The 27,054-nt window shown below is 42.3% G+C and overlaps 1 protein-coding gene and 1 long non-coding RNA gene across 4 annotated transcripts; one reads left to right on the top strand and one right to left on the bottom strand.

The window, feature by feature from the left end:
* Positions 1-1,105: 1,105 nt before the first annotated feature.
* On the bottom strand, positions 1,106-20,230 carry CFAP298 (cilia and flagella associated protein 298). 3 transcript variants are annotated; one of them, XM_075593882.1, is made up of 8 exons: positions 20,097-20,230; positions 16,222-16,362; positions 14,167-14,334; positions 13,728-13,795; positions 5,885-6,043; positions 3,013-3,144; positions 2,652-2,747; positions 1,106-1,338 (listed from the first exon to the last, which is right to left on the bottom strand). In XM_075593882.1, exons 2-8 carry the CDS (start codon positions 16,358-16,360, stop codon positions 1,228-1,230), a joined length of 873 nt encoding a protein of 290 aa, XP_075449997.1. In that variant the 5' UTR covers positions 16,361-16,362; positions 20,097-20,230; the 3' UTR covers positions 1,106-1,227. The 3 variants fall into 3 exon arrangements, with proteins under 3 accessions (XP_075449997.1, XP_075449998.1, XP_075449999.1); XM_075593883.1 differs by lacking the exon at positions 20,097-20,230 and adding an exon at positions 19,632-20,030; XM_075593884.1 differs by lacking the exons at positions 1,106-1,338; positions 20,097-20,230 and adding an exon at positions 1,367-2,013.
* Positions 20,172-21,330, top strand: LOC142491381 (uncharacterized). The gene is made up of 2 exons (XR_012800387.1): positions 20,172-20,296; positions 21,038-21,330. It is a non-coding gene; the product is annotated as an uncharacterized LOC142491381 (long non-coding RNA).
* Positions 21,331-27,054: the final 5,724 nt, after the last annotated feature.

Raw genomic sequence — 27,054 nt, 5'->3', positions numbered from 1 at the left:
AGGTAGAATTAGTATGAGAGGGTTAACACTACAGGGTTTTAGGGCAAGAGCCAAAGTTAGGAACTTACCTTGGTGGCGAACGGGCTGAGTTCCTGTGGCAAGGTCACTTGCGGCTAATTGGTCACAACATAACAGATTCTAAGATATCTTGGGATATTGCAACCTCCGAAACTTATGCTGTGAGACTCTACATGGTCAGTGGGTGTAATAAACTTTGCTACGTACATCTGTATCTACTGCTTAACCACCGTGTATTGCAGGCATATGTTAAATATCTGAGACATGCAAATGTACCCCGGTGTTTCTCATCAAAGCATGAGATTTTCTTTCTAATATAAATAATTGGTGTCTTGATGTGGCTAATCCTTTCCAGTTTCATGTTAAGTGAAAGTCCAGGAGAGGATTTATAGTTTTTGTCATTGATGAGTATTGACATATATCTAGAGGTTTCCTCCTCATCTAGAACATTGAGATTTATAGGGACACCTACTGGTTAGTGGGAGAAAAGTAACAAGTGTAAAATAGAAGATTGGTCTAAAAGAAGTTGTTTAACCAGAAGCCTATGTGAGTTCAACTCGCAGTGTTATTATTTTGGCCCCTGAGCAGGTTCTGTTTTTCAGTTTTGTAATATTAAAAAAAATAATGATTTTCGTAATCAGTCTAGCATCCACGGTTACCACGGTAACCTCAGACTGCACTGGGCTCCATTTTGATCTCCCGGATACTTAATATATCAAACGTATCTATCCCCTGAACAGAACGCTGGATATTAAAAAATAAAACAGCGATGAAAGGGCAAGAAGAGAATTCCTAAAGTAAGCAAAAAAACACCCAGCGATCAGCAAGGACGTCTACTTTAAATCTTGCTGTATAGAAGGAACGTGTTACTAGTTACAGATCCTCATATTAAGGTTGTGTACAAAAAGGATCTAAAAAGCCAACGTTCACACAACTATGAAGAACTTTGATGTTGGTTCACTAAAGGATATCACACCTTGTTTTATCCAGAATCAATATGCAATAACAGGGTATGGTTAAAAATGTCAACAGCCATTAATAATTATAAACACATGAAGAAAATAGAACATCAAGCACCTAAAAAATATAAAGAAACCAAATATAAATTTTATTCCTCTATTAGAGGACATGAATAAGTTAATAACAAAACTCAACAGGGTATTTAGAGAGCCAAAAAGGATCACAGCTGGCAAGACGTCTCCGGGCACCTCATCTTGGGCCCCATTTAATATTATTTACACCTTGAAACTGTCTTTTTAAGGCATGAGTGTCTGCCCATTCGGCATTCAAGAAGGAGTCGTCATGGTTCTCGTCGAGTTTCTGAAAAACAAAACATAAATAGATGAAATATAAACCCGCTCATTAAAAGAAACACAATATTCCCATTATCCCGTGTGCGTTTGATTCGTCTCCCTGTGTGTAACCCAGCTGCCATTCAATGGATGAGAACACTGTGGCTCAGGAAATGTACGTCTCGCATGGAAGCCGACTGACTCAAACGGTGCAGAGTTTGCACTATGAACACAGTGTCCTGTACAACAGAGTAATACTACTTATAATAAGCAAGATTGCTAGATTTCCGGGTCTGTTGAAGAGTATATTATAAAATGGCTGGCTGGGCAGCAGCTATTTGCCGTTTCCGTAGTAGCTCTGCTGCCGTGTGGAGGGATATTACAGTTCAAGCAACATCCCCAATTCAATCCTATGAGCTCATCTACAATTATGAGATGTCATTTGGGATTTAACAATTACAGGATGAATTAATGATCTTAATTATGTTGCACAGGCAAAGAACATTATGGTTCAGTGACTCATATTTCAATATCACACACTAATAACGCAACTCTCTCTTTTATATTCCAGCACAAACAATACAATGTTCCCTGACAAGAGAAGAAGGTTGCATTTTGGTAGTGGGTTATCCTCTGTTAGTTTGATACTGATCATCTCCTAAATTCTAGGAACTGTGAAACATGGTTACTTCAGTGCTGCCATCTGTAAGGGAAACGACAATTTGCCACATGTATAATGTAATGTAGCACAGAGATTTCCAATATTGTATACAATAAATTAACCAGACTTGTTTATTACATTATGTATAACAAACATGTATTTTTCTGTAGTAATAGTTAAAAAAAAAAAAAAAAAAAAATCAATGTGATACATGTTTGCTTTAACACAGAAAACAAACTGTTCCTTTCACTCAATGTTGGGAGACTGAACTCAATCTTCCATTCAAATAGTTTGCAATGTATTCATTTTTAATTAATGTTGCAATTTATTGATTGCAGTAAACCATTGTTACTGTGACATTTCTTTAACGTAAATAATAATAAATATAAATATTTGTAACATTAATCTTGGGCGAAGACGAACAAATTCGAAACTAATGAGGCTGTGTGGGAGTTCACTGTAAAGTGCGTCAACAATATAACACACTCTTGTGTCACTCATGAAGCAAACAAAACGGCTTATAGTTTAGGGTCGAAATTAGTTGAACGCAAGACATTCCTAGGATATTCTTATACAGTACATTTGCTCTCCAAACATTCAAACAACAAATGAATGAATTCAGTTGCACGCAGTGACCTATATTAGTTTCATTTCTTCCATAGAAGCAAACGATCTCTTACCTTTAGTTCTTCTTGTCGCCTGTAGTAATGCATCATCATCTGTTTCTGCTCTTCATTGCCAATAACCGGCTCACGGGATGGGGCTCCTTGTCCTCTCTGGTGGGGTTTGAAATACAGTAAAATGTTACAAAGGGCAATTTCCTCCAAACTGCCCAGTACCTACATATATACCCTTGGCGTGGTTTACTGTACTGTATGAGGGATTTACCAGCAGGAAAACTCCACTGCAAAAACCCATCTGACCTTGGACCAAGACAGAGGACCGGTCAGGATTACTTTATGGAGTTATCTCTTTGTAATTAATAATACATTATTTCTGTCACGAGGTGCATATTGTTGTTAAACAGAATTCTGTGCTTACTTTTTGTATCTTCACAATAATTTTTGTTTTCTCATTTTTGCCCACAAAGTCTGAAAGCTTCTTTTTTCTTAGTAGCTCTTTGCCTGCCCACCACAACTGAGCATCTGTTTCGTCAATGACCATCAGCCCAGCCTGGAGGCAAAATATCAAGAACAGACATCATGGACATGGGAAAAAAAGTTCAAGATTGCAGAGTTGCACCCACTCACCGAGCTACAAGTACAAATCGCAGGATGTAATTACATTTAAAATGGAAGCATTTGAGGTCACCAAAGTGCATTTACAAACATTGTAAGGTAAATGAAAAAGTACCTTCAAAAATACAGTTTAGTCCAAGACATAACAACAACAAAAAAAGGATGCTACACAATTCACGATGAACTACAGAAAATAGCTACCAAGCTAAAAGTAGAAAACGTGTATTCAGAATTAGACGTTTCTTAGTTTGTGTGACTGGGAGGTAGTGGATGGGGACTTGAGAGTACAGAGGTGTATAAAGAAACCATAACTCTGAGAAACAGGCTTTGTTTACTTCTGGGATGACGTGGCCGTATTAATGATGTCTGAATTTAAATAATGAATGTAAGTGTATGGGACTCTCTCCTGTGGCACTTTCACTACTATCTGTTATGACCAGTAGCACCCACAATAGATGTTTGATTTTGACCAAACTGCATTGGAAACTGGGACAACACTGCTGAGGAAAACTGTGTGTGACTTATTATGGCTTTTAATGTGCTGTGGATCATTTAACCCATGGGTGGGCAACTCCAGTCCTCATGGAGGCTTTGATTGAGCCACATGTGCTGAAGCAGGGATAGCCGGAAAACATGACCTGTTGGTGGCCCTTGAGGACTGGACTTGGCCACCCGTGATTTAACCCCTGCATAATTTAATCCAAGCTCAGTCTTCAAGTGTCATCAACAGGCCAGGTTTTGAGGCCTGAAGTACCCAGACAAGTTCTGTCAGTGATAATTAGAGCTACAGTATGTTAATTGGTAAATGAAGTGCAAATCAGAGACATTTTTAAAACAGCCTGTTGGTTGCTCTGGAGAACTGAACTTTAAGAGCCCTGTACTAAACAAACTGATCACCAGCCGCATTGACTTCAGGTTGTTTATTCAGAGTGAACTTGAACCTCTCAATTCACAACCATGAGGAACCTTGAGGAAGCTTAGACATGCCAGACAGAATAAAGTGTATATATGGACGTTTGGACTATTAGCAGAAAAGAGACAGGTCAGACTCGGTTCAATAAGACTTGAAAAAGATACACAAAAGAGAGTCTGGAAATCAGTCCAAGGACAACACAGGAAATTCAGCAATTAATCAGATGTACAACAAACAATGTCTGGTATACTGACATCAGTGACATTTCAAAAGACTTTACGTAACCTAATCAAAGAGACAATGTATTTTGCTCTGGGCAGCATTTCTCTCCCTCATCCAGTCAATGCCCGTCTACATATGATGCAGCTGTGAGCTTGTATGAACATGCCACTTAGTGTCTGTAAGCAGACAGAATGGGGCAGGTTTAATTGCTTTGGTACTGAAAAACATTGTGCAGAGCAGTGCACTGCAAGCCGCTGCCACCGCCCCATTCCTCCAGAACGGAATGGATTGATGATTCTGTATTGCAACAGAGCGCAAATGCATCATTTGTTCTGGTTACAGAGAGCAGACATCACTTTGCACTGCCCATCAATGTGACTACTTCAGTCAACAATGGTATGAGTTAGCCTTTTAACCTATTCATCCCTGAGAAGCACTGGGGTATTGTTATGTGGCCCCTTAGTTGGCAAGACAACATGTACTGTATTAAGTTATAGCAATTATCCATCGCCAAATACTGTTTATGTCAATGTCACACAACACATGCATAAACATGTAAACTCTTGTTATGGCTACTTCTTAGCACCAATGCTCACAGATTCAACAGGATTAGAAATAATGAGTTCATCGAGTTAGCATAGAAGTACTGAGACAATTTATTTTTAATACAACATAAAGGATTTTATTCCTATGAAGGTTATTAATCACGTAGCAGCTCTAGATGTTAATGTTAATTATGGCAGAAATACATTAATGGATCTTTCTGAGAAAGCTGGATAAAGACGCTCATAAGGCAACAAACAATTCAATTTCTAATAAACAGTAGCAGCTCTAGATGTTAATGTTAATTATGGCAGAAATACATTAATGGATCTTTCTGAGAAAGCTGGATAAAGACGCTCATAAGGCAACAAACAATTCAATTTCTAATAAACAGTCATTTAAAAAAAAAAAAAAAAAATACGGAATCACGTGCCGATGATCATGGCTGGAATCATGCTGTGTAGGTTGGTTTACCTCTTGCACAGAAACGTTTAAAGCGGAATTCTATTCTGATCCGGGCTCAACAAGTTTGAGACGCATGCTCTTCCAATGTACAAAAGCAGCAGTTCTCCATACTCCACCATGTAAATCAGTACCCAAGTATGTGGCAGTAAAGGAGAACATATGAAGAAAAGCACGTTAACTGACCCCACCCACCATCCCTTGCAAAAGTAATGGGAATCTGAATGCTACTGTGTTAAAGAATGTGTAGGCAAAATTATTTCCCCTGAAACCACGGTTTGTTGTGGTCCTGTTTCACTGGCAAACCACAAGTGTTATACCAGCAATAAAGTAGGAGGCGCTGCATACTCAACTTAGCCAGGGCTAATTAATTTTGTTGCCACAACTCCAGGGGAAATTTGTGAAGCTACTCCTGTAAGGAGTAGAACTGGCAATGAGGGAGGTACAGCAGACATTCGGTTATTTGGGGAAGGTAAACCAGACATTCGGTATTTGGGGTGTGAGAATTAATCCCATTCTTTAAGCAGGTACTTACTTGAGTTCCTGAAAGGTCTTCTTTATCTTCAAACTCCATTCTGATGGGGTCGTGCGGAGGCAGCCCCATGGGATAGACGATCATTACAGCACCTCTGAGCTGGTCCAACGCATCTTTCACCATTTGTGTATTGACGCACACATTTGCCTCAGCTTGTTTCTGTTGCAAAATAATACACAAAGAACATTCATTGGTATTCGAGTTCATTCATTTATGAGCAGTATATTTGTTGAATTTGTAATGCAGAATTACGCATGGTAAATTTGCATTTAACTGCACATTTTTTTTTTGTATCAACCAAGTAGTGAAAGGTGCAGTCCCACCTAGGACCAAAGTAATTGAATTACGTGGCATGTTTATATGGGTAAATGTAGTTGTAGAACGTAATACCTCTAGGGGACTAACATGCACATTGATTATATCAGGAATTATAGTGTATAGAGCTTTGAAGTGTCCGGTCATAGTTCTTTACATTATAATCACATCCACCATATTCGTCCGGTAAAATTAATATACATTTCTAGAGGACAATACAGCTACTAGAACTTAATACTACATTTCCGGAACCAAATCTCTTTTGTGATAACATTGTGTCGGGGATTTAGAATCTACATTCTGAACCCGCTCTTCTTTTCTTTGCTCACAAAGTAATCATAAACCCATCACTAAGGCTTCGTCCCCAGTGGCCGCGGCTGTGCGCGTGACGGTGTGCACGCCACACACAATGTACAGCCCTCCATGGGGCAGGCCCCAGTCGGTGTGTGCACACGCGATGCGCGACCGCCTTTGCCAAAAGACAATATTTTTGCCTTTTGGCGTGGCAGCCGAGCTGTGGCAACGTCACGGCGGCGGTTCAGCCAATGAGAGCGTCGCAGCCGTGTGACGTCATGGCTGCGCCACGCCCCCCCGTCTGATCTCCGTCTCTTCACTGGAAGCGCAACCGCAGACCACAGATCGCAGCTGAAACTGGTGCACGCGCCGGCAGGCACTTCGGCGTGCGCACGCAGTCACTGGGGCCATAGCCGATGGGATGCCAATTACATTGAGACGTCTACAGTTTCTCAGGCTTATGCACAAGAACATCTTGTATGATGGATGTGTTGGTCATCACACCGTACAGCGTCTTTTTACTCTGTTTCATGGAGTATTCTTTTTCATAACCTCCTAAAAATTAGTCATTTATATTTTTCTATTTTGTTTAATTTGTGTGGTATCACTGACCGTCCCTAATAACTATTTGCATTGATGTATCGCTGTTTTCCAGGGCCCTGTATATGGTGACTAGAAAATAGCACAAACATACTAAAGAGGTTTCAGGGGAGCAGGTACCACTTAACAAAAACACAGTATGGATCGCTACTTTTGGAACACGAATATCTGCAGCCAATGCACAAGACCCGCACAGGGATTATGTATTGTGACAGTTTAGATATAATGACTGGCATACTTTTAACGTAGAGAACGATCCTGTCACGGAAAGCCAGCAGTCCATAGGTCTTTGCAAAAATATAAAACTTTTATATGTGGATTGATCAAAGTTTTGGTCCAAACACGGACCCTTGTCAAGATACCACAATGGTGAAGTACAATCGTTTATATACCGGCAGGTTGAACGTTCTGACATCAGCAGGACTAAGCGTGTTCGTGAATTATATAAAACATACGTATGTAAACAAGTATGAAGGAAATCCACGCTGGTGCTGTCCTACGTAATAATGCAACTGTAGTTTGCGTGCTGCCGTCAGTAGGGGTACTCCAATCTCCCCTGTAGAGTGAGCCCCCCTAAGGGAGCTCACAATGCCACAAAAACGCGAGAAAAAACAGACAGCGCACTGAGAACCAGTATTATATATGTATTAAAAGGAATATGACTTAGCTTGTTTTTAACATTGTGAGCAGAACCGGGAGAGACGGATGATGCTGGAGTGGTTTGTCACCTCCTGACGAAGCACGCAGTGCGAAACGCGTAGATTTCACGTGGGGTTGCTGCGCGCGATTTCATTGGTGGAGAACAGACCAGGAAGAGAGAGGCTACAAACTCAGCTGATGGAGCGAGCAGTCCGGACCCTCAACAGACCACTGTTTGTTATTCTGTGTAGTCCTATGAAAGACCATAGGTTGGAAAAGAAGAGGTCCCTAGTGTAGCACTCCCTAATAGGGATCTCTATAGTGATATATCATAGTCCCAGCACCCCTACTTTACTAAGACAGTAGCGACAGTGTTCCCCCCCCCCCTCTCCAATTCCCTTTTCCCCTTCTAATTGTATTCTGTGTAGTCCTTGTCAGGACTCCTTTTAATACATATATTATACTGGTTCTCAGGGCGCTGTTTGTTTCTTCCTGTACTTATGCAAACAGTGTACATATAAAAAATGAATCCCAATGAGTTAAGGCTAAATATAAAAAATGGCAAAATTGTTATTGTGAGAATGTAGTAGCAATTGTATAATACCTAGAGAAAACATTTCATATTGGTAAATATATTATATATTGAACAAGGGTTTAAGGACTGCAAAGTCTGTACCCTGAATTCTAGGTGTGCTCAAAATAAAGTATAGATAGGTGTTGTCAACTTAATTAAAGATGAACTCTTTCAGACCTGTATCAATGTCACTTATGTGTCCGCATGTTTCAAGTTATAATTACGTATTTGGAAATATATCCTACAGCATGGTTGGATATAGATATATCTCAGTAAATGATTTTTTCGATCTGTCTTACCTTTAAATTCTTTATGGGCAAGCTACCCAGCTATCTGAACAAGCTCCTCACCCCTACCACTTGCAGCACTTATCACCTGAGATCAGACTCCAAAAGACTGTTCATGGTCCCAAGGCTCAACAAAGTATCCGGCCATTCCTCCTTCTCTTACCGTGCACCCCAAAACTGGAACAACCTACCAGAGACTCACATCCACCACCAGTTTAAGTTCTTTCAAATCTAAGGCTGTCTCACATTTTAATCTGGTCTGTAACTGTTTTATACGCTCATAATATATATTTTCTTTAACTGTGCATGCAATGTCTTGTATATAATGTATACCCGGTTCATTTATGTAACTGTATTTGTAACCATGTATTTATTATTTGTCTTAACTCTGTGCCCAGGACATACTTGAAAACGAGAGGTAACTCTCAATGTATTACTTCCTAGTAAAATATTTTATAAATATATTTATTATTTATCTCGGTGTATTTATCATTGAAATAATGTCTGTGACTGATGATATATTTTGAGTGAGTGAAATATATTCCACTCTAGGGTTTCAGTCTCGAATTGCAATCCTTAGTTTTTATACACTCACCTGTTTAATAAAACAAATACTGTACTATGTAAGGTTTGTGTATACATCAACTGGATGAAAGGTACTTATGACCGCCATGGAATTCGCTGATCACCGTTTGCCCTGCAATAGAGGCTAGAATGATCAATACAAAGAATATGTATAAAAACTAAGGATTGAAATTCGAAGACTGAACCTAGGGTGGAATATATTTGACTCATTCAAAATATGGGTTATCAGTCACAGAGATTACTTCAATGATAAATACACCGAGATATATTCAAACAGATCGAAAAATCATTTACGGAGGTAGATCTCGCTCTCTATATCTATATGTGTGTATGCATGTATGCTGACATCTTCACTGCGCTATCCCATCAATAGAATATATGTTTCCAAACATGTAATTATAACTTTAAACATGCGGACACATAAGTGACACTGATACAGGCCTGAAAGAGTTCATCTTTAATTAAGTTGAAAACACCTATCTATATTTTATTTTCAGCACATCTTGGAATTCAGTAGATAGACTTTGCAGTCCTTGAAACCTTGTCAAATATATAATATGTTTACCAATATGAAATGTTCTCTCTAGCTATTATACAATTGCTACTACATTTACACAATTATACATTTCCCATTTTTTATATTGAATTATCCTTAATTCCTTATGATGATTCATTTTTATTTTAAATATGTACACTATGCTCACATAAGTATGTTTTATATAGTTCACGAACACAGTCTACATTCAGTGTTGCAATCTTTGTTTATGTTGTGTATATGGAAAGAAACTGCTCTTCTTCACTTTGACACCATCTTTAATTTATTCACTGCACCTAGTGATGTCAGCATGCCACCCTGCACGTATATAAAACGATTGTACTTCACCTTTGTGGTATCTTGACAAAGGTCTGTGTTTGGACTGAAACGTCGATCAGTCCACAAATAAAAGTTTTGTATTTTGGCAATGGACCTATGGAGTGCTCGCCTTCTGTGACAGGATATTTCACTACATTGATTACCCCTACAGGTGTAGCCGTGCACCCGCGGCAGCATCTACCATGATGCGAGTGCTCCTACCTCTCCCTATTACTGTGGCCTATTTTAAAAGGCATCATTTTCAGAATTTTTTTTTTTGGCCAAACTTTAGCTTAAAATCAGGAATATAGTTTTCAATGCCCATCGTTCTCAAAATAAAGCTTGTTCTTTTTCTTACACCAAAACTCACATTAGAAAAACAGTTCCAGCCCTTTGTCACTTAAACGGCCCTGCTCTTGTATATTCACATTCACGATTGGTCTTCAAATGAATATAGGAATTATCAGAGCTTTGCAATAAATCCATTTACAGATTTAAGTTTGACCTCATGTCAAGCAACCCCTGGACTACACTGGAGGCCATGTTTGTGTTTAGACTGGGGATGGGTAATATACAGGCACCACAGTAATACTGTGGGGAAAAAAACAGACAAGTGAATTTGTGACATGATATGTTATTGAGGTATTACTTGGTGCAGGCCTATGGGCAGTGGCATAGCAAGGCAAGCGCGGGCCCCCGGGCAAAGTTTTTCTATTGCTTTGGCCGCGCATGTGCAGTCGGCGAGTGGCAGTCAAATTTGGATTGGTCACCCTAGAGAGCAGCCCCCACGAGTGCGGGCTATGGCTATAGCTACGCCCCTGCCTCTGGGTCACAGAGGTGCAGCTTTGAAGTGTGCTGGAGCAGTCTCTCACAGCTGTTTGGCTGCGACAGTGTTTTTAGGAGATAAAGAAATTTGTATTTTCGTGTCACGCCGCGTCACGTGAGCGCTTCAGCCAATGAAGGCGAACCAGCCGCGTGACATCACGGCCACGCCAGCGATCTAAATCCACAGATTGCTCAGGCAACAGGCACGTGATAATGCATGCCTATATCCCCATAACCCCCATCACCCTAATGCATGCCTATATCCCCATAACCCCCATCACCCTAATGCATCCCTATATCCCCATAACCCCCATCACCCTAATGCATGCCTATATCCCCATAACCCCCATCACCCTAATGCATGCCTATATCCCCATAACCCCCATCACCCTAATGCATGCCTATATCCCCATCACCCCATCACCCTAATGCATGCCTATATCCCCATCACCCTAATGCATGCCTATATCCCCATAACCCCCATCACCCTAATGCATGCCTATATCCCCATAACCCCCATCACCCTAATGCATGCCTATATCCCCATAACCCCCATCACCCTAATGCATCCCTATATCCCCATAACCCCCATCACCCTAATGCATGCCTATATCCCCATAACCCCCATCACCCTAATGCATGCCTATATCCCCATCACCCCATCACCCTAATGCATGCCTATATCCCCATCACCCTAATGCATGCCTATATCCCCATAACCCCCATCACCCTAATGCATGCCTATATCCCCATAACCCTAATGCATGCCTATATCCCCATAACCCCCATCACCCTAATGCATGCCTATATCCCCATCACCCCCATCACCCTAATGCATGCCTATATCCCCATAACCCCCATCACCCTAATGCATGCCTATATCCCCATAACCCCCATCACCCTAATGCATGCCTTTATCCCCATAACCCCCATCACCCTAATGCATGCCTATATCCCCATCACCCCATCACCCTAATGCATGCCTATATCCCCATCACCCTAATGCATGCCTATATCCCCATAACCCCCATCACCCTAATGCATGCCTATATCCCCATAACCCTAATGCATGCCTATATCCCCATAACCCCCATCACCCGAATGCATGCCTATATCCCCATCACCCCCATCACCCTAATGCATGCCTATATCCCCATAACCCCCATCACCCTAATGCATGCCTATATCCCCATACCCCCATACCCCCATCACCCTAATGCATGCCTATATCCCCATAACCCCTATCACCCTTAGATACTTTTTTCCGTTTAAAAAAACAAAAAACATTTCATTTGTAAAATGGTAAAAATATTTAAAACATATTTTTGGACAATACTTCTGAATAAAAAGTGCTTGTAAGAAAAATACCATTTCTTTAGATTTATATTCCCTGACCTTTTTTTTTTAAAACCAAATATTTATCACACTAAATGTACTGATATGATCGTGGGATTTTAATTTCTGTTTCTTTTTATATCGCCCAACCCTTGTTTAGACACAATGGAACTGGACTAATTAGTATCAAATGCAGGTACAGTGTACATGTTGTATGCAGAATAACATGATTACATATGGTCTGTATTATATTTAATATTAGATGTGCTGACATACTTACAATAGTTATTTAAAATTGTATACAGTATCAGTCATGTGGAAAAAGTATATCTTAGTGTGCCAAGTGTATATACCCAACATATACATATATTTATCAAACAGATAAATGTAGTGACACCAATCTCAAATGTATAATTTGTGTTAATAAAACAAGAAAGTTGAGACCGCGCTTATCACAAGTCCCCTGCCGCCTGATCCTCTTCTTCCCGCTGCTCCAGTACTCTCCGGCGATAACCGGGACCAGAAAACACAAACAAAAGAAGGGAGCGCAGAGAAGGCAGGACGTCCCCCACAATAAGCTATTTGCTTTTAAGTGTGGGATAAGTTTAGCATTTGAACCTCCCCAAAGAGAAACAATTGAGAGCGCTGTTATAGCTAGGCAGCGGCTCCAGTGAGAGGATCAGTTTCTCCCCATCAGTCGGCTCCTGGTGCACTTCTGGCTTGACAACCGTGTGGTGTTCCGGGTTAGTTGGAGGAGGGGGAAATGCGCGGATCTCGCGGTGCTGGAATCGGCGGTGAGGGGATGTGTTTGATCAAGTGGCGAAACTTAACTGTAAGTTTTTAAGTTGCTTTATGTATGTTATTAAAATGGAACTATTTCTCTGACGTCCTGCCTTCTCTGCGCTCCCTTCTTTTGTTTGAGTGTTAATAAAACACACAAATTCTCAGCAAAACGTTACATATATAGAAACACCTCAAAAGTATTCAGTGGAAAAAAAAAAAGGAATATGTATAAAAGTCTTAAAGCAAGTGTCCAGAAAATATGTGAGACTACAGTGTCCCACAGGACACAGGGCTCTGTGGGACACAGTAGTCTCACATATTCAGTTTGCACGGTGCACTGGGATTGAGCAGTTCTATGCATCTGACCCTGTGGCCAAGTGAACTTTTTCTTCTTACTGACCTGGGTGTTCTGATTGCGGCAATCCAGCTGAGAGGGGGCAGACCATCTGCTCCCCTTTTTAGGGGAGACAATTGCCTCTCTGTGAGAGAATTGAACGGAACCCCCACGCCGCACAGAGTACTTTCCCCTGAGTGGCGTTTCTCTGTTCTTTATCTACAGAACTACCTGATCCTAACACACACACACACACACTTTGTAAGGGCATTACTGTTTTACCTTCTGTTTTTGAATCTAGAAAACACTATTACACTATTGCATGTTCCTGCACTCATCTCTATTTTTACATATCATACAGTCACGAATACAAAGTGAAGAGCATAAATAAAAATAAATATATAAAAGAAAGGTCATACCTTCGATATTAAGGCCTTTGCTTCATCTATTGTCTTCTGTAAAACCTGCTTCATGTTGTCATTTGGTGCTAAAAGGCAAGTTAAAATCAAATAATTCTTATAACAAGAATTAGAACAGAAAACATTAACCGTTTCACTGTAGCTTAGTATGATTAGGAAAGATTAAACGGTGTTTTAAAGTGAAAAAAAAAAAAAAAAAAACATTTCAGGTCTATGTTCAATTGCGTAAATATTACTAATGGTATTTAATATGGGGGCTGACCATGAGAGTCGTTGAGAAAATGGAGTAAGAACAAATGCTGTTTTCTGACGAAACTCTTATATTTCATTGCACATATTTGTAGGCAACAGGCGAGCACAACCAGACAATGTATAACCTGCATAATAACACATGGATGCAAAATTCAAGGTTTTCCGGTACCAAACACTAAAAGGTTACCGTGTCCATTTCGCCTTCCGATATCATCCTTCTTGAAGACACTTCCCCCACTTGGTAGGCATTTTTCTTCCCACTCATCCTTTAATTTGAGGTCTTCTATCTGCTCATCGGTCAGTCCTTGCATGTTAGGAGGCATGACGATACCATGTTCTGCTAAATCTCTCATTTCTACAAATCGTGGAAAGAAAGTAACTAAATTAGGGGGCGAGGCACAAAGAAATACATAGGTTACAAAAATATACTATAGTGATTTAAATCACAAGTTATATAACGACCATCTATGTGTTACTGACTTCCACTATATTCCAAACAGTTTTATTATTAATATAAAAATCTAGCCTGGGCTCAACCAACAGACTGTATAAAGCAGCGGTGCTCAAATCCACTCCTCAAGACCAAGAACAGGACAGGTTTTAAGGATATCCCAGATTCGACACAGGGGTCTCAATCTTCGACTGAGGCCCCTGTGCTGAAACTGGGATATCTTTAAAACCTGACTTGTTGGGAGGTTTTGAGGACTGGAGTTGAGCACCGCTGGTATAAAGCATAAGGCTACAGCCCCAGTGCCTGCGCTGCACGCGCACCTGCGAGGCTGGCAGCGAGTACAGCCGAATTCCCCGGCCTGCAGAGAGCTGCAGGGGAAAAGACAGGGAGGGGGGAGGGCGTGACGGGGACACGGTCTTGATGTCACCCGGCAGGTTCACCCTCATTGGCTGAACCGCCGGGGGGGCGCGGCCCAGCGCTCCATTGCTAGTTCCCCTCACAATTTTCTTGCAGGCTGGAAAAACTCACCGCGCAGCGCGGCGCCCCCCCCCCCCTCCTCGCAGCGGGCCCGGCCCCATTGTGGGGCGGCTCTTGTCCCTGCAGCGTCCGCCACAGCGGGCGCTGCAGTAGCCAGCGGAGACCTGGCCTAAGAGGTGATAAAGATTACAAGGTTGCAAAGTATTTCTACAAAATTTGCTTTTGGCTCTTTAACTGTGATCATCTTAAATAAGTTATGGTGGGTAAAAAAAGTGAGCACATTCACATGTCTGATCATGAAATTACCTTTACATAAGTTTTTGTTTCCTTCTTCTTAAGTTGGTCTTGGGCAGACACACTAAACTGGACCAATTATTCTCTCAGGACCGTATTTAATATGCTGTGAAGCTGCCCCCCAGTTCTACAGTAACATTTTGCTCCACTCAAATGAATGGGAGTCAAATCTTCACCAGCAAAATGACACTGCTTCAGAGTATTGAATAATGGATTCAGAGAGACAGTGTCTGAATAGTAAAGCTACCAGCAAGCTGTATATCACCCAAATGTAGCTACTGTATGCTGCCGATTCCCTACTAACTGCCATCAAAAGACTGTGGTCCCAAGGTTCAACAAAGTATCCGTCCGCTCCTCCTTCTCTTACCGTGCACCTCACAACTGGAACAGTCTACCGGAGACTAACAGCAGCCACCAGTCTAAGTTCTTTCAAAACTAAAGCGGTCTCACAGTTTAAATTTGGTCTGTAACTGTTAAATACACCTATAATATATATTATCTTTAACTGCGCATAGAATGTCTTGTATATAATGTTCACTTATTGTAACTATGTATTTGTAACCATGTATTTGTAACCATGTATTCCACTGATCAACCATGTAACCACAGATCAGAACCAGGTAAAACTTAATTTAAGGGTGATTAAATCTTTCTAAGGAAGCAGATTACACTAAGGGATTGTTTATTTTTTAAATATTTTTTGTGATACTGCCCCTTTAACACACAACCAAGTCTTGTTCCATTCTACTAGAAATGATGGGCCATATTTACTAAGCCATTTTTTTACTATACGACCCCTTGCAGCCCATTCAAGTAAATACACTGTAATTAGTCTTCTAGTGCCGGAAGGTGTTGTATGGTAGAAGACTGCTTTGTAAATATTGCCAACGTGTGAATCTAAAAAAGGACAGATCTAGGTTTCTAGAATAATATACTAATAAATCAATTATAGTAATAAAGTTTTAATTGTGAGAATGCACGTGGTCAAGTGGGTATTTTTCAATTTGGCACGCGCCTTACCTGAACATATTCTGTCAATTTTAAGCTTGCCGTTATAAACCGCAGTGATTTGTTTGACCAGTTCTTCCAAGGAAACATTTACCGTCGTGTCAAACAGGAATTGGCTCTCATCTCCGTGTTTCACGTGTAAGCGAACCATTTCTGCAGCAAAAAGTCATTTAAGAACATTACACAAAGTTGCACAAAATGTATTCTGCAACAGAGGGATACTGTAACAATGCCTGACAAAATATACTCACAGGATGGTAATAGTACTTGATACAACCGTACTGGCCATTTTCACCCAGGACATTTTACGGTTGTATTTAGTACATCCAAGTACTATTACCATCCTGTGACTATATTTTGTCAGGCGCTGTTACAGTATCCCTCTGTTGCCAAGTTTCCTTATCTGACTAGGGTAGTCAGATTATCTGTTAGGCAGCCACCAGGTATTAATGGTGTTAATTATTTGTGTGTGTATTTCAGTCACATTGCATTTAATGAATAGTAGTGTGGTACCGCCCTTTTCTTCACAAAATGTATTCTGAAAACAACTATTGGGAGGTCTGGGTCTCCTCCATGGTTTTAAGCTCACCCACCCCACTTTAATTGCAGGTATATTGATATATATACCTACAGGTATGATTACCAGTCTATTGAGAGACTTCTTCCAGTAGAGAGGTAAAGAGAACATGTGTAGGCAGTGTAGGACGTGCAGTAAAGGGTTAACCTTGAGGTGGTTGCCGGCTTATAAAGCTTTGGCCAAAGGACTGATTAATGGCCCTTACTGGTAAGAAGAATAACTCACAGCATTCCATAATTTGTCATGTTGGATGTAGCATTGAGGCTTTTTTTAATCCAAATGTATTCTGGTTTATTTTAAAAAGTTCAAAAACAGCACAGGGATTTTATAATATCACAACTACACACGAGAGGGATTAGTGCTGCTCCAAACAGAGCAATGCCCACTGCCCATGTAACGCCCCATGTCACTGTGCACTGCAGATGGCACTGCTTTAACCCTTGGGTGGCCAACTCCAGTCCTCAAACCCTCCCCCTCCCACAACATGTCAGGTTTTCCTGATGTCCCAGCTACAGCACAGGTGGCTCAATCAGAGGCTGTCAATGACTGCGCCACCGGTGCTGAAGCGGGGATATCCTGCAAACCTGACCTGTTGGTGGACCTTGAGGACTGGAGTTGGCTGCCCCTGCACTAGGATTAGTTAAACAATACTCTCAGAGCAACCTTCAGCTACCTTTTATGTAACTGTACTTGTAATCATGTATTATTTGTTTTACTCTGTGCCCAGGACATACTTGAAAATGAGAGGTAACTCTCAATGTATTACTTCCTGGTAAAATATTTTATAAATAAATAAATATCTTCTAACAAAAGAATTTCCATCCACCTATGCTTTTCTTACAGTTCTGAAAATAATTTGTGGTCCTCCAATAACTCCACATTGTCAAGTCTTCTACAGTAAAAACCCTTTCCCCTGTGTCAGTTTTATTGGGCAGTGGAACATTAAGGGAAAACCCTGAAACTAACGGCAAATATAGGATTCTCATTTGGTGAATGCTAATATTCCAAAGATTAGGAAATGTGCAGTCTTCCTATGAAAGCTTTTTACACTTATTTGCTAAACCCCTTTGATGCCAGAAATGTAGAAAAAAAAGTGGTTAGGAAAACAATGTTTTTATTGTTGCTAAAAAGTGATTTTTTTAAAATCGATATATCTGGTGCTGCTTTATCATGGCACCGTTATTGTAGGTGTGTAAGTACAGTTATATTGTTGCAATCGAGTTTTTCCCCTTTTTGGTGGCAAAGGGGCCCGAAACACATTGCTTTGTCTTATATGATAAAAGCAACGTAAAACAAATATATATATATTCGCCGCGCTTCAGTGTAAGGCGCCTGCTGCTGGCGAAAAAATTGACCATACATATGTGAAAAACAGAGTGAATCCCTGCGCTTCTCCCATTGGGCTAACAATATCTGGTGAAAAATATACATATAGTGAAACCTAATGGGCGTTCTATAGTGCCGTGCGCGGAATTTGTTGGCTGACGTTAGTCAGTCTTTCTATAATGGCGCCGCGCACGGCAGGGAACGGGGAGCCGACAGACAGCGGGGAAGTGGGCAAAATAATATTTTCACGCCGCTACCGGCGCTGAAGTGTGGTGTGTGTGTACGAAGTTAATAAATATTTTTTTATAAAAGTGTTTTTTTAATAAATAATAAATTACACATTACATACACACACATACATACACAAACACACTGTACCTTCACACAGCTCACAGCTCATCATACACACGAAAAGCATGCGGCACGCGCACGGCCGCAAACAGTATAGAACGACCCTCAGTCTGTAAGACAAAGGAGACTTTTGGTTCCATCTTTTGATCAAATCATGACAAGCTTAATAACCAACGTCAAGGTAAGCCTCAATAGCAGGTCCCTATGCTAAATGCATACAAATTCTAGTGAACTATGTGAAATATGACTTTAGCAGCACACATCCAGAAGACATCACTATTACGATGTGATTAATGCATTTATCCAATCCCCCTGTAACTGCATATTGAGCAACTTGTGGGAGGTTTTAGCTCCACCCTTCTAAGTATATATTTTCCAAGTAAGGTCCCTGCAAGTTCACTTTGTACAGCATGCCACTTTCCACTTCACAAGTAGTGAGTGTCTTAAGACTTGCCTTTATGTGAGTATCTTTACTGGTTTATACCAGCTTTTAACTGCACTGTCAGAAGCATATGCGTGGTTTAACCCCTTCAGGACATATTTCGCATAATTCACTAGAATTTGTATGCATTTAGCATAGGGACCTGCTATTGAGGCTTACCTTGACGTTGGTTAGCAGGTTGTCGTGATTTGATGAAAAGATGCAACCAAAAGTCTTTTGTCATACAGGACTTAGGTTTCACTATATTTATATTTTTCACCAGATATTGTTAGCCCAATGGGAGAAGTGCAGGGATTCATTTTCTGTTTTAAGATAAAAGCAATGCTTGCCTTACATATTTACCCTTTGCAATTTTATGTGGTTTACAAACACAGAGCTCTTTAGGCCACTTCCACCCACGTCAATCATTAAACATTAGTTTGATTTGTATAATTTTCTACCAGATAAGGTTAAGATTTTGAGTGAGTTTGATTTGGTTTAAAGCAGCAATCCCCCCTGAAGCCTATATCAGTTTAACTCAATTTTAGTACTTTGCCCCATAACATGTACTGCTCCCCTCCTAGCTACTGAAATTACCATTGTAACCTTTTAGACTGCACTGGGGAGAGCTTTATTTTAACCTCCGTGGCATTTAAAATTCTCCTGAATGGAGCATCAGATTTCAAAATTAACATTGGCAATAGCTAGAAGAATCTTAAAGTATAAATAAAGTAAGTGTTTATTTACCTTGCAGCCAGATTTATAACCACCGCTCTCCCATAGCACACAATGATTTTCTACCAAAGTATTAGGCATATTAGGTTAAGGGTTAGGCTGGCATTATTAGCGTTAAACAGGCATGTTAGGGTATAAGGTTAGGCTGGCATTTAGAGTTAGGCTGGCATTATTAGGGGTATGGGTTAGTTGGGTGTTATGTGGGTATGGGTTAGGCTGGCGTTATTAGCGTTAAACAGGCATGTTAGGGTATAGGCTAGGCTGGCATTTAGAGTTAGGCTGGCATTATTATGGTCAGGATTAGGCTGGGGTTATGGGTTAGGTGGGTGTTATTTGGGTATGGGTTAGGCTGGCGTTATTGGGGGTAAGGGTTAGAAGACTTAAAGTCTTATTTACTCTGCTGCCGGTAGAATAAAGTTGAATACGTCCTTTATTTGTCCACCCACCGACACTACACATAACATATCACCCGCTCACCTCACGGCTACCGCAACGCTTCCTATGCACGGTTTGTTGTGCTGCTGACAACTTCCGTTACCAAGGAGACGAAGAAACAACTTCCGGCGCAAGCTTCGCGTTGTCGCTCTCTAGCTTGGTGCCGTGCTGCGCATGCGCGGTGAGGACAGCCGTCTATCCCTCACTAGCTGGGCGCTCTTTCTCCAAGTGTCTTGTGTGATGTGGGGAAAATTAATGTTTAACCCTCCTAAATACAGCGTTATTTTTTTGTGTGTGTGTGTGTGTGTGTGTGTGTGTATCTTTCTGCAGTAGTATAAATAGGAAGACCTCAATTAAAAAAATAAATGCATATTGAAAAATATCACTGGTATTAAAGCTGCAGAACAAGCAATATCCTAGTCTAGGGGCAGGGCTGCCAACAGAAATCATGGGGCCCTGGACAAGTTAAAGGAGCAGGCCCTCCCAACCCATAGCACACCTACCACGACATTTTTTTATTTAGCGTGCAACTTTTACTTAACCCCCAAATACATATAAAGATATACCCCCAATACATGTAAAAAATAATACCCCAATACAAATAAAAATCAGACTTACCTTGTGGATGGTCTCAGGTCAGGCCCGGTGGCTACGGGTAGGGCCGGTTGCTGCGGGATGAGCGGTTGGCTGATGGCTTAGGGAGGGCTGGTGGCTGTGACGGGGGGAGGTGGGGGCGGTGGCTGCGGGATGGGCGATGGCTGCTACTGGGGGTGGGGGTGGTGGCGGTGACTGGTATTGATTGTACACCATCAATTTCTGAATACTATATAGGAATATTTCAATTTCCATATTTCAGTTTTCTGTACAATGAAAAGTTGCTATAAAATGTTAAAAAGTGACCGTGGGGGCGCGTGCGTGACCTCAGCGCGCATGCACGTGTGCTAGTTAAACTCCGTGCATCCCTCTCCCAAATTTTGATATAGGCCTCCGATCGGCCCCTCGTAGAAGCCCCAAACTCACGGCAGCAGGCAGGAGAACATCAGGAGATGCCTCCGGACAGGAAAGTTGCGGCCCCAGATCTGTCACGTTTCGGCTGGGGACTCTCCAGAAAAAAAAAATAGCACCGGGGCGGGCTCGCGCTGTTGGAAGCAGTCCAGGAGGGAGAGAGAGACAGAACCAGCTGAGAGCCAGAGAGATGCGGCGTATACACTTACCTGTTGTATAGATATTTACGTGTCCAATATTACACATAAAATATTTTCATTCTGTACACTAATATACTGTATTAATATTTTTATATACACTGCACTTTGAATTTAGCACTTCAATTACACAGCACCTGCCAAGGGATTGGTGAAGAAACTTTTATATATTAACACTCGTTTATCTAGATTAGCACTTTTATAGTTTTGCATAATTAGATAGCGCTCCCCTTATTTCTCACATTATATATAAGAACCTAGAGGTCGTTAGATTTTTTTTTTAAGGTTAGAGCTGCAATGATCTATTTGTTAGGCTTAGTTAGGAGCGCCGGGTGTTATTTTCTTACATCAGTGCCCTACAGCTAATAGGAATTGATATATCTGTTATGCTCTTATATTTTGAGTAAGCTGTAACGAAGGTACGATCAGGAGGTTGAGAGTAAATGGGGACCGGGTGGAAGGGATACCTGTATGCCAGACGTCAGGATGCCCCCAGTAGGGCTATATGCCCGCCAGGCCAAGCCACTTAAGGACTGGCCGCAAAATTGGGATGAGTGGCTGAATACACATCTTTTTTTTTTTCAATTTAAATTCCCCCCCAAGTTCCTGATATGGGGGGAAAAAAACCTCCCCTCTTTGTGTGTGAGAGGAATGAGTAGTCAAACACCATTGAAGTTAGTGTTTTTGAATGTTAAGGGCCTGAATAGTAATGGTAAGCGCAGACTGGCCCTAAAAGAATTTAGGAAACTGGAAGCAGATATTGTTTTTCTACAAGAGACGCACTTCAACACCCAGAAGCACCCAAACACTTTTAGCGGGTTATATCCTGTAGCATTCTATTCGTCTTAGCAGCCAAAAGGGGGGGTGGGGGGGAGGACACGATTTTGATAACCTCTAATGTCTTCAACAGGATATCAAGTTAAGAGATACCAAGGAGGGAGGTCCATGGTGGTTCATGGTCTTCTCTCAGGTCTACATATCACACTGCTGAATGTATATGCACCTAACGAGGGACAAATTGATTTTCTGAGGGAAATATTGAAGTCTATGGGAGACAGCCGAGAGCAATCAATGATTCTGAGAGGCGACTTTAATATGGTGTGTAGCCCCGGTATCCCTCAGGGGATTGTCACATGCTGCAGCTTAGCCAATAGGGCGGCTGCAATTAGATAGATAGGAGTATAGCAGCTTCAGAGGCTGCAGTTTACATGTTGCTAGGCAACCAGTGAAGCTGTGAGATGATGACAGTTAAGACAGTGTTTTGAAGAGTGTCAGTTGGAGCTGCGTGAGTTAGGGTGTGTGTGTGTGCAGGGAGCAGTAGCCCCTGGCACTAGGCCTAATTAACCCCTAAGTCCCAGATAACTATTATCCTTGCCCCTGCTTGTAGTACTTTAGTGACAGGCCTTAAGGAATCTGCCCCTTTAGCTGTTTGATTAGACCAAGGAACCGCTCATCTGCTTCACTGCCTGATCACTGGGTCTGGAAGCAGACCCACTCTAGATAGACACTATCTTCACGGAGGACTCCGCCACGCAGTGACTGCGGACTGGAGACGGACCAGCCCCAAGGTATAGACGGTACGGTGTACGGTGATATTATCCACACCGGAATTCACCCCACGCGTAGGCGGACGGCACGTCGGATCAGGCGGATCCCATTCTGTTATACTGCGGTACTCGGGTGCCGGAGCCCCGGGCAGGTACCTATAGTAGTGCACTAACACTCCACTTGATAGAGCTATCTCCAACACTTTGGGTGGGCTTGGACATAAGGGACATCAGGGAATTGGTGCCCAGCACCCAGGTACTTTGGGGACACCTATGTTGATATGTGGGTGGTGAACTTCTATATGTATAGTTATATGCCTATTACTGTGTGGTACAGAGTACCAAGGTTATTAGTTATAGTAAAACGGTTGCTAGCATATATTGTGTGCGTGCATTATTATTATTGTTCCTGTAAGAGGACCATCCCACCCCGTTGAGAAACCTTACAGGTGGAGGCGCTGTATCCGAAGAATCAGGTAACCCCAGGCTCCCAGCGGCGGAGGTTCAGGCCTTCTGTGAGCCCATCATGTAATGCACCACACACGGTAACAGGTGTATTTCCACACAGGGTCCCTATCTGCGATTGGGGGGGAGGTAAACTGTGTTACAGGTACAAAACCCAGACATGGACAAATCCACACATCCAGGGTAAATCCACCTACTCAGGGCAGTCACATTCTGCAATTACATATGTTAGCAAAGAAATTTAGATCACTAACCAAAGAATTTGGTCTGCTCGATGCCTGGCGTCGCTCACATAAAGGACAGAGGGATTATTCTTTCTACTCGCCCCCACACGATTTGTACTCAAGAATCAACAATATATTTGTAACCCCAATTATCCTTGAAGTATTGGTTCATTCAGATATAGGGCCTATTACGTGGTTGGACCACGCTCCGGTTGCGATTTTGTTAAAACTCTCCCCCCCCCCTCCACCTCTCATTAGCCAGGATTCATTCATTCCATTGGATGACTCATTACTGAATTACCAGGAGATTAATTCACAAATCGGAGACTCACTTAAGCTATTTCCAGACTAAGAAGGGATCTGTAGAATCGACAGCAATATTATGGGAGGCACATAAGGTCACGATTAGAGGACAGCTTATTTCAATAGCATCTTACAGAAAGAGAATGAAAATGGAAAAACAAAAATACTTAAACGGAAAAAATAGTAACGCTGGAAAACCCAGTCTAGGAAAATTTACAAAATCCTGAGTCGGGCAAGGGAGGAACTTAAGAGGGTACAACTGGAGGATGTAGAGAAGGCCGTTAAGTAGAGTTAGCATATGTACTACGACAAGGGAGATAAGGCAGACCATATATTGGCAAATAAATTTTGAGGGATTAGGTCGAGGGCATCGGTTCCCGCCATTAAGATCAAAGGGGGAGAAGTGACCTACAATCCTTCAAAGATTGCAGAGGAACTTGCTAAGTTTTATACGGAACTCTACGACCTACAGTAGATAACTCAAATCCTAATGCTAAAATCCCTGGGTTGGCCCAGATTGTCAATTTAGGGAGGTTACAATCTCTTAGATTATCTTCAGAGGAAGACCATAACATTTTAAACGCAAAAATAACTCAGAGCTTGAAAGGATGGTCGGCTCATTGAAACCGTCAAAGGCACCGGGCCCAGATGGTTTGTCAAATTTGTACTATAAAATGTTTTATAGGAATCCTAGGGCCTTGCCTGTTGGACTTATTTAATGGTTTCCTTAGCAGAAAACAAATCCCCCCCACAGATGACGAAGGCCAATATAGTGGTGATCCCAAAAGAGGGAAATGACCCCTTATGTTGTGCTAGCTATAGGCCAATTTCACTGCTTAATACTGATTTGAAAATCCATAGTAAAATCCTGGCTAATAGGTTGAATCTAATACTTCCTAGATTAATGCATTATGATCAGGTGGGATTTGTGAGTGAACGGCAGGCGTCGGATAACACAAGAAAAATTATTAATCTAATTGACCAGATACACAAGTCTAAACCGAAAGCTGTTTTGTTAAGTCTGGATGCGGACTTCTCTCCCTCTCCCTGTGTCACCCTCCCTCTCCCTGTGTCACCCTCTCTCCCTCTCCCTGTGTCACCCTTTCCCTGTATCACCCTCCCTCTCCCTATGTCACCCACCATCTCCCTCTGTCACCCTCTCCCTGTCACCCACCCTCTCCGTGTCACCCACCCTCTCCCTGTGTCGCCCTCCCTCTTCCTGTGTCGCCCTCCCCCTCTCCCTGTGTCGCCCTCCCTCTCCCTGTGTCGCCCTCCCCCTCTCCCTGTGTCGCCCTCCCCCTCTCCCTGTGTCGCCCTCCCCCTCTCCCTGTGTCACCCTCCCCCTCTCCCTGTGTCACCCTCTCTCCCTCTCCGTGTCACCCTCTCTCCCTCTCCGTGTCACCCTCTCCCTGTATCACCCTCCCTCTCCCTGTGTCACCCACCATCTCCCTCTGTCACCCTCTCCCTGTGTCACCCTCCCCCTCTCCCTGTGTCGCCCTCCCCCTCTCCCTGTGTCGCCCTCCCCCTCTCCCTGTGTCGCCCTCCCCCTCTCCCTGTGTCGCCCACCCCCTCTCCCTGTGTCGCCCTCCCCCTCTCCCTGTGTCGCCCTCCCCCTCTCCGTGTCGCCCTCCCCCTCTCCCTGTGTCGCCCTCCCCCTCTCCCTGTGTCGCCCTCCCCCTCTCCCTGTGTCGCCCTCCCCCTCTCCCTGTGTCGCCCTCCCCCTCTCCCTGTGTCGCCCTCCCCCTCTCCCTGTGTCGCCCTCCCCCTCTCCCTGTCACCCTCCCCCTGTGTCACTCCCTCTCCCTGTGTCACCCACCCTCTCCCTGTGTCACCCTCCCCCTCTCCCTGTGCCACCCTCCCCCTCTCCCTGTGCCACCCTCCCCCTCTCCCTGTGCCACCCTCCCCCTCTCCCTGTGCCACCCTCCCCTCTCCCTGTGTCACCCTCCCCTCTCCCTGTGTTGTTCTGACTAGGAATTTATTAAATGTATTTTATTTATATATTTTATTTTAAAGCGGGGTTGGGGGCGGGACTATGGGCGGAGTTGGGGGCGGGACTAGGTGGCGAGTAGATTTTTTTGGTTGGGCGAGTAGATTTTTGGGTGATTTGTCGAACACTGTGTGTGTATGTGTATATATATATATATATATATATATATATATACACACATAATGTTATATATATATATAACATTTTGTTACGTTAGTATTACACCCCCAAAAGACTAAAGCAGATGTTCCTGGAGGGACTGTGAACACACCTGGCGCATATCTGGTTGTATTGTCCAGTAATGCAGACATACTGGAAGACAGTTTTGAAATTAATAAAAGGTGACGGACATTAAGATTCACCTAGATCCAACCTCAATTTTTCTAGCCAAATCCGTGGAAAATGTGAATCACTACACACTTAAATTGATTTTGCATATATTAACGGCGGATAGATGCGCTGTAGTAGCAACGTGGAAAAAGACACTGTCCTCCAGACGAGACGTTATTAGAAGGGTAAATGAAGTCCAATTAATGGAAAAACTCACCTAATTTCTGAATCGCACTGAAGAAAGTATGATGGGGTCTGGGATCCCTGGGATGTTGGATAGGGGAGGGATCCCGAAAGGAGATAGGGTTTGTGAGTGTTGTGTGTAGAATGTGCTGTTCATAAAATGTTGTATGACATGAAACATGACTGTTGATGCCTGTAAGAAGTCTTATTATAAAATGGTTGCCCCCCCCCCCCCCACCCCCTCTTTCTTTTTTTTTTTTTTGTTACTTAAGTTTTTTATTAATCATTTTTCCAAGAGTAAGGGGGGTACAAAAAGAAAAAAAAAGGGGGGGGGGGAGACAATACAACGGTACAATATTGCAAATAGTCTGATTACACATTAGGAGGGGAGGAGAGTATGGGAAGGGGGGAAGGGGACAGCATTTGAAACCATGTAACATATTAAATAACAGATGTGGTACAACATAGATCATAAATCTTAAATCACTCTGTTCAGAATAATCTAGTCTAAATATGGGGATATACCTGCATGTCTAAACCAAGGAGCCCATGTCTCTGAGAATTGAGAAGTGGAACCAGTTAGGTAGGCAGTGAGTTTTTCCATGTAGACTATATGCCAGATTTTGTTATTGATTTGGTTTAAGGATGGGGGAGTCGGTTGTTTCCAGTTTTTGGCGATGGTGCATCTAGTAGCATTTAGAATTTGGGAGATAACTTTAATTTCTTTTTTGTTACGATTGGCCATTGGTTTTCCCAAGA

The sequence above is a fragment of the Ascaphus truei genome, chromosome 3 (genome assembly GCF_040206685.1).
Source record: "Ascaphus truei isolate aAscTru1 chromosome 3, aAscTru1.hap1, whole genome shotgun sequence".
In the NCBI taxonomy this organism is placed as follows: Eukaryota; Metazoa; Chordata; class Amphibia; order Anura; family Ascaphidae; genus Ascaphus; species Ascaphus truei.
This window is presented reverse-complemented; position numbering and strand designations above follow the sequence as displayed.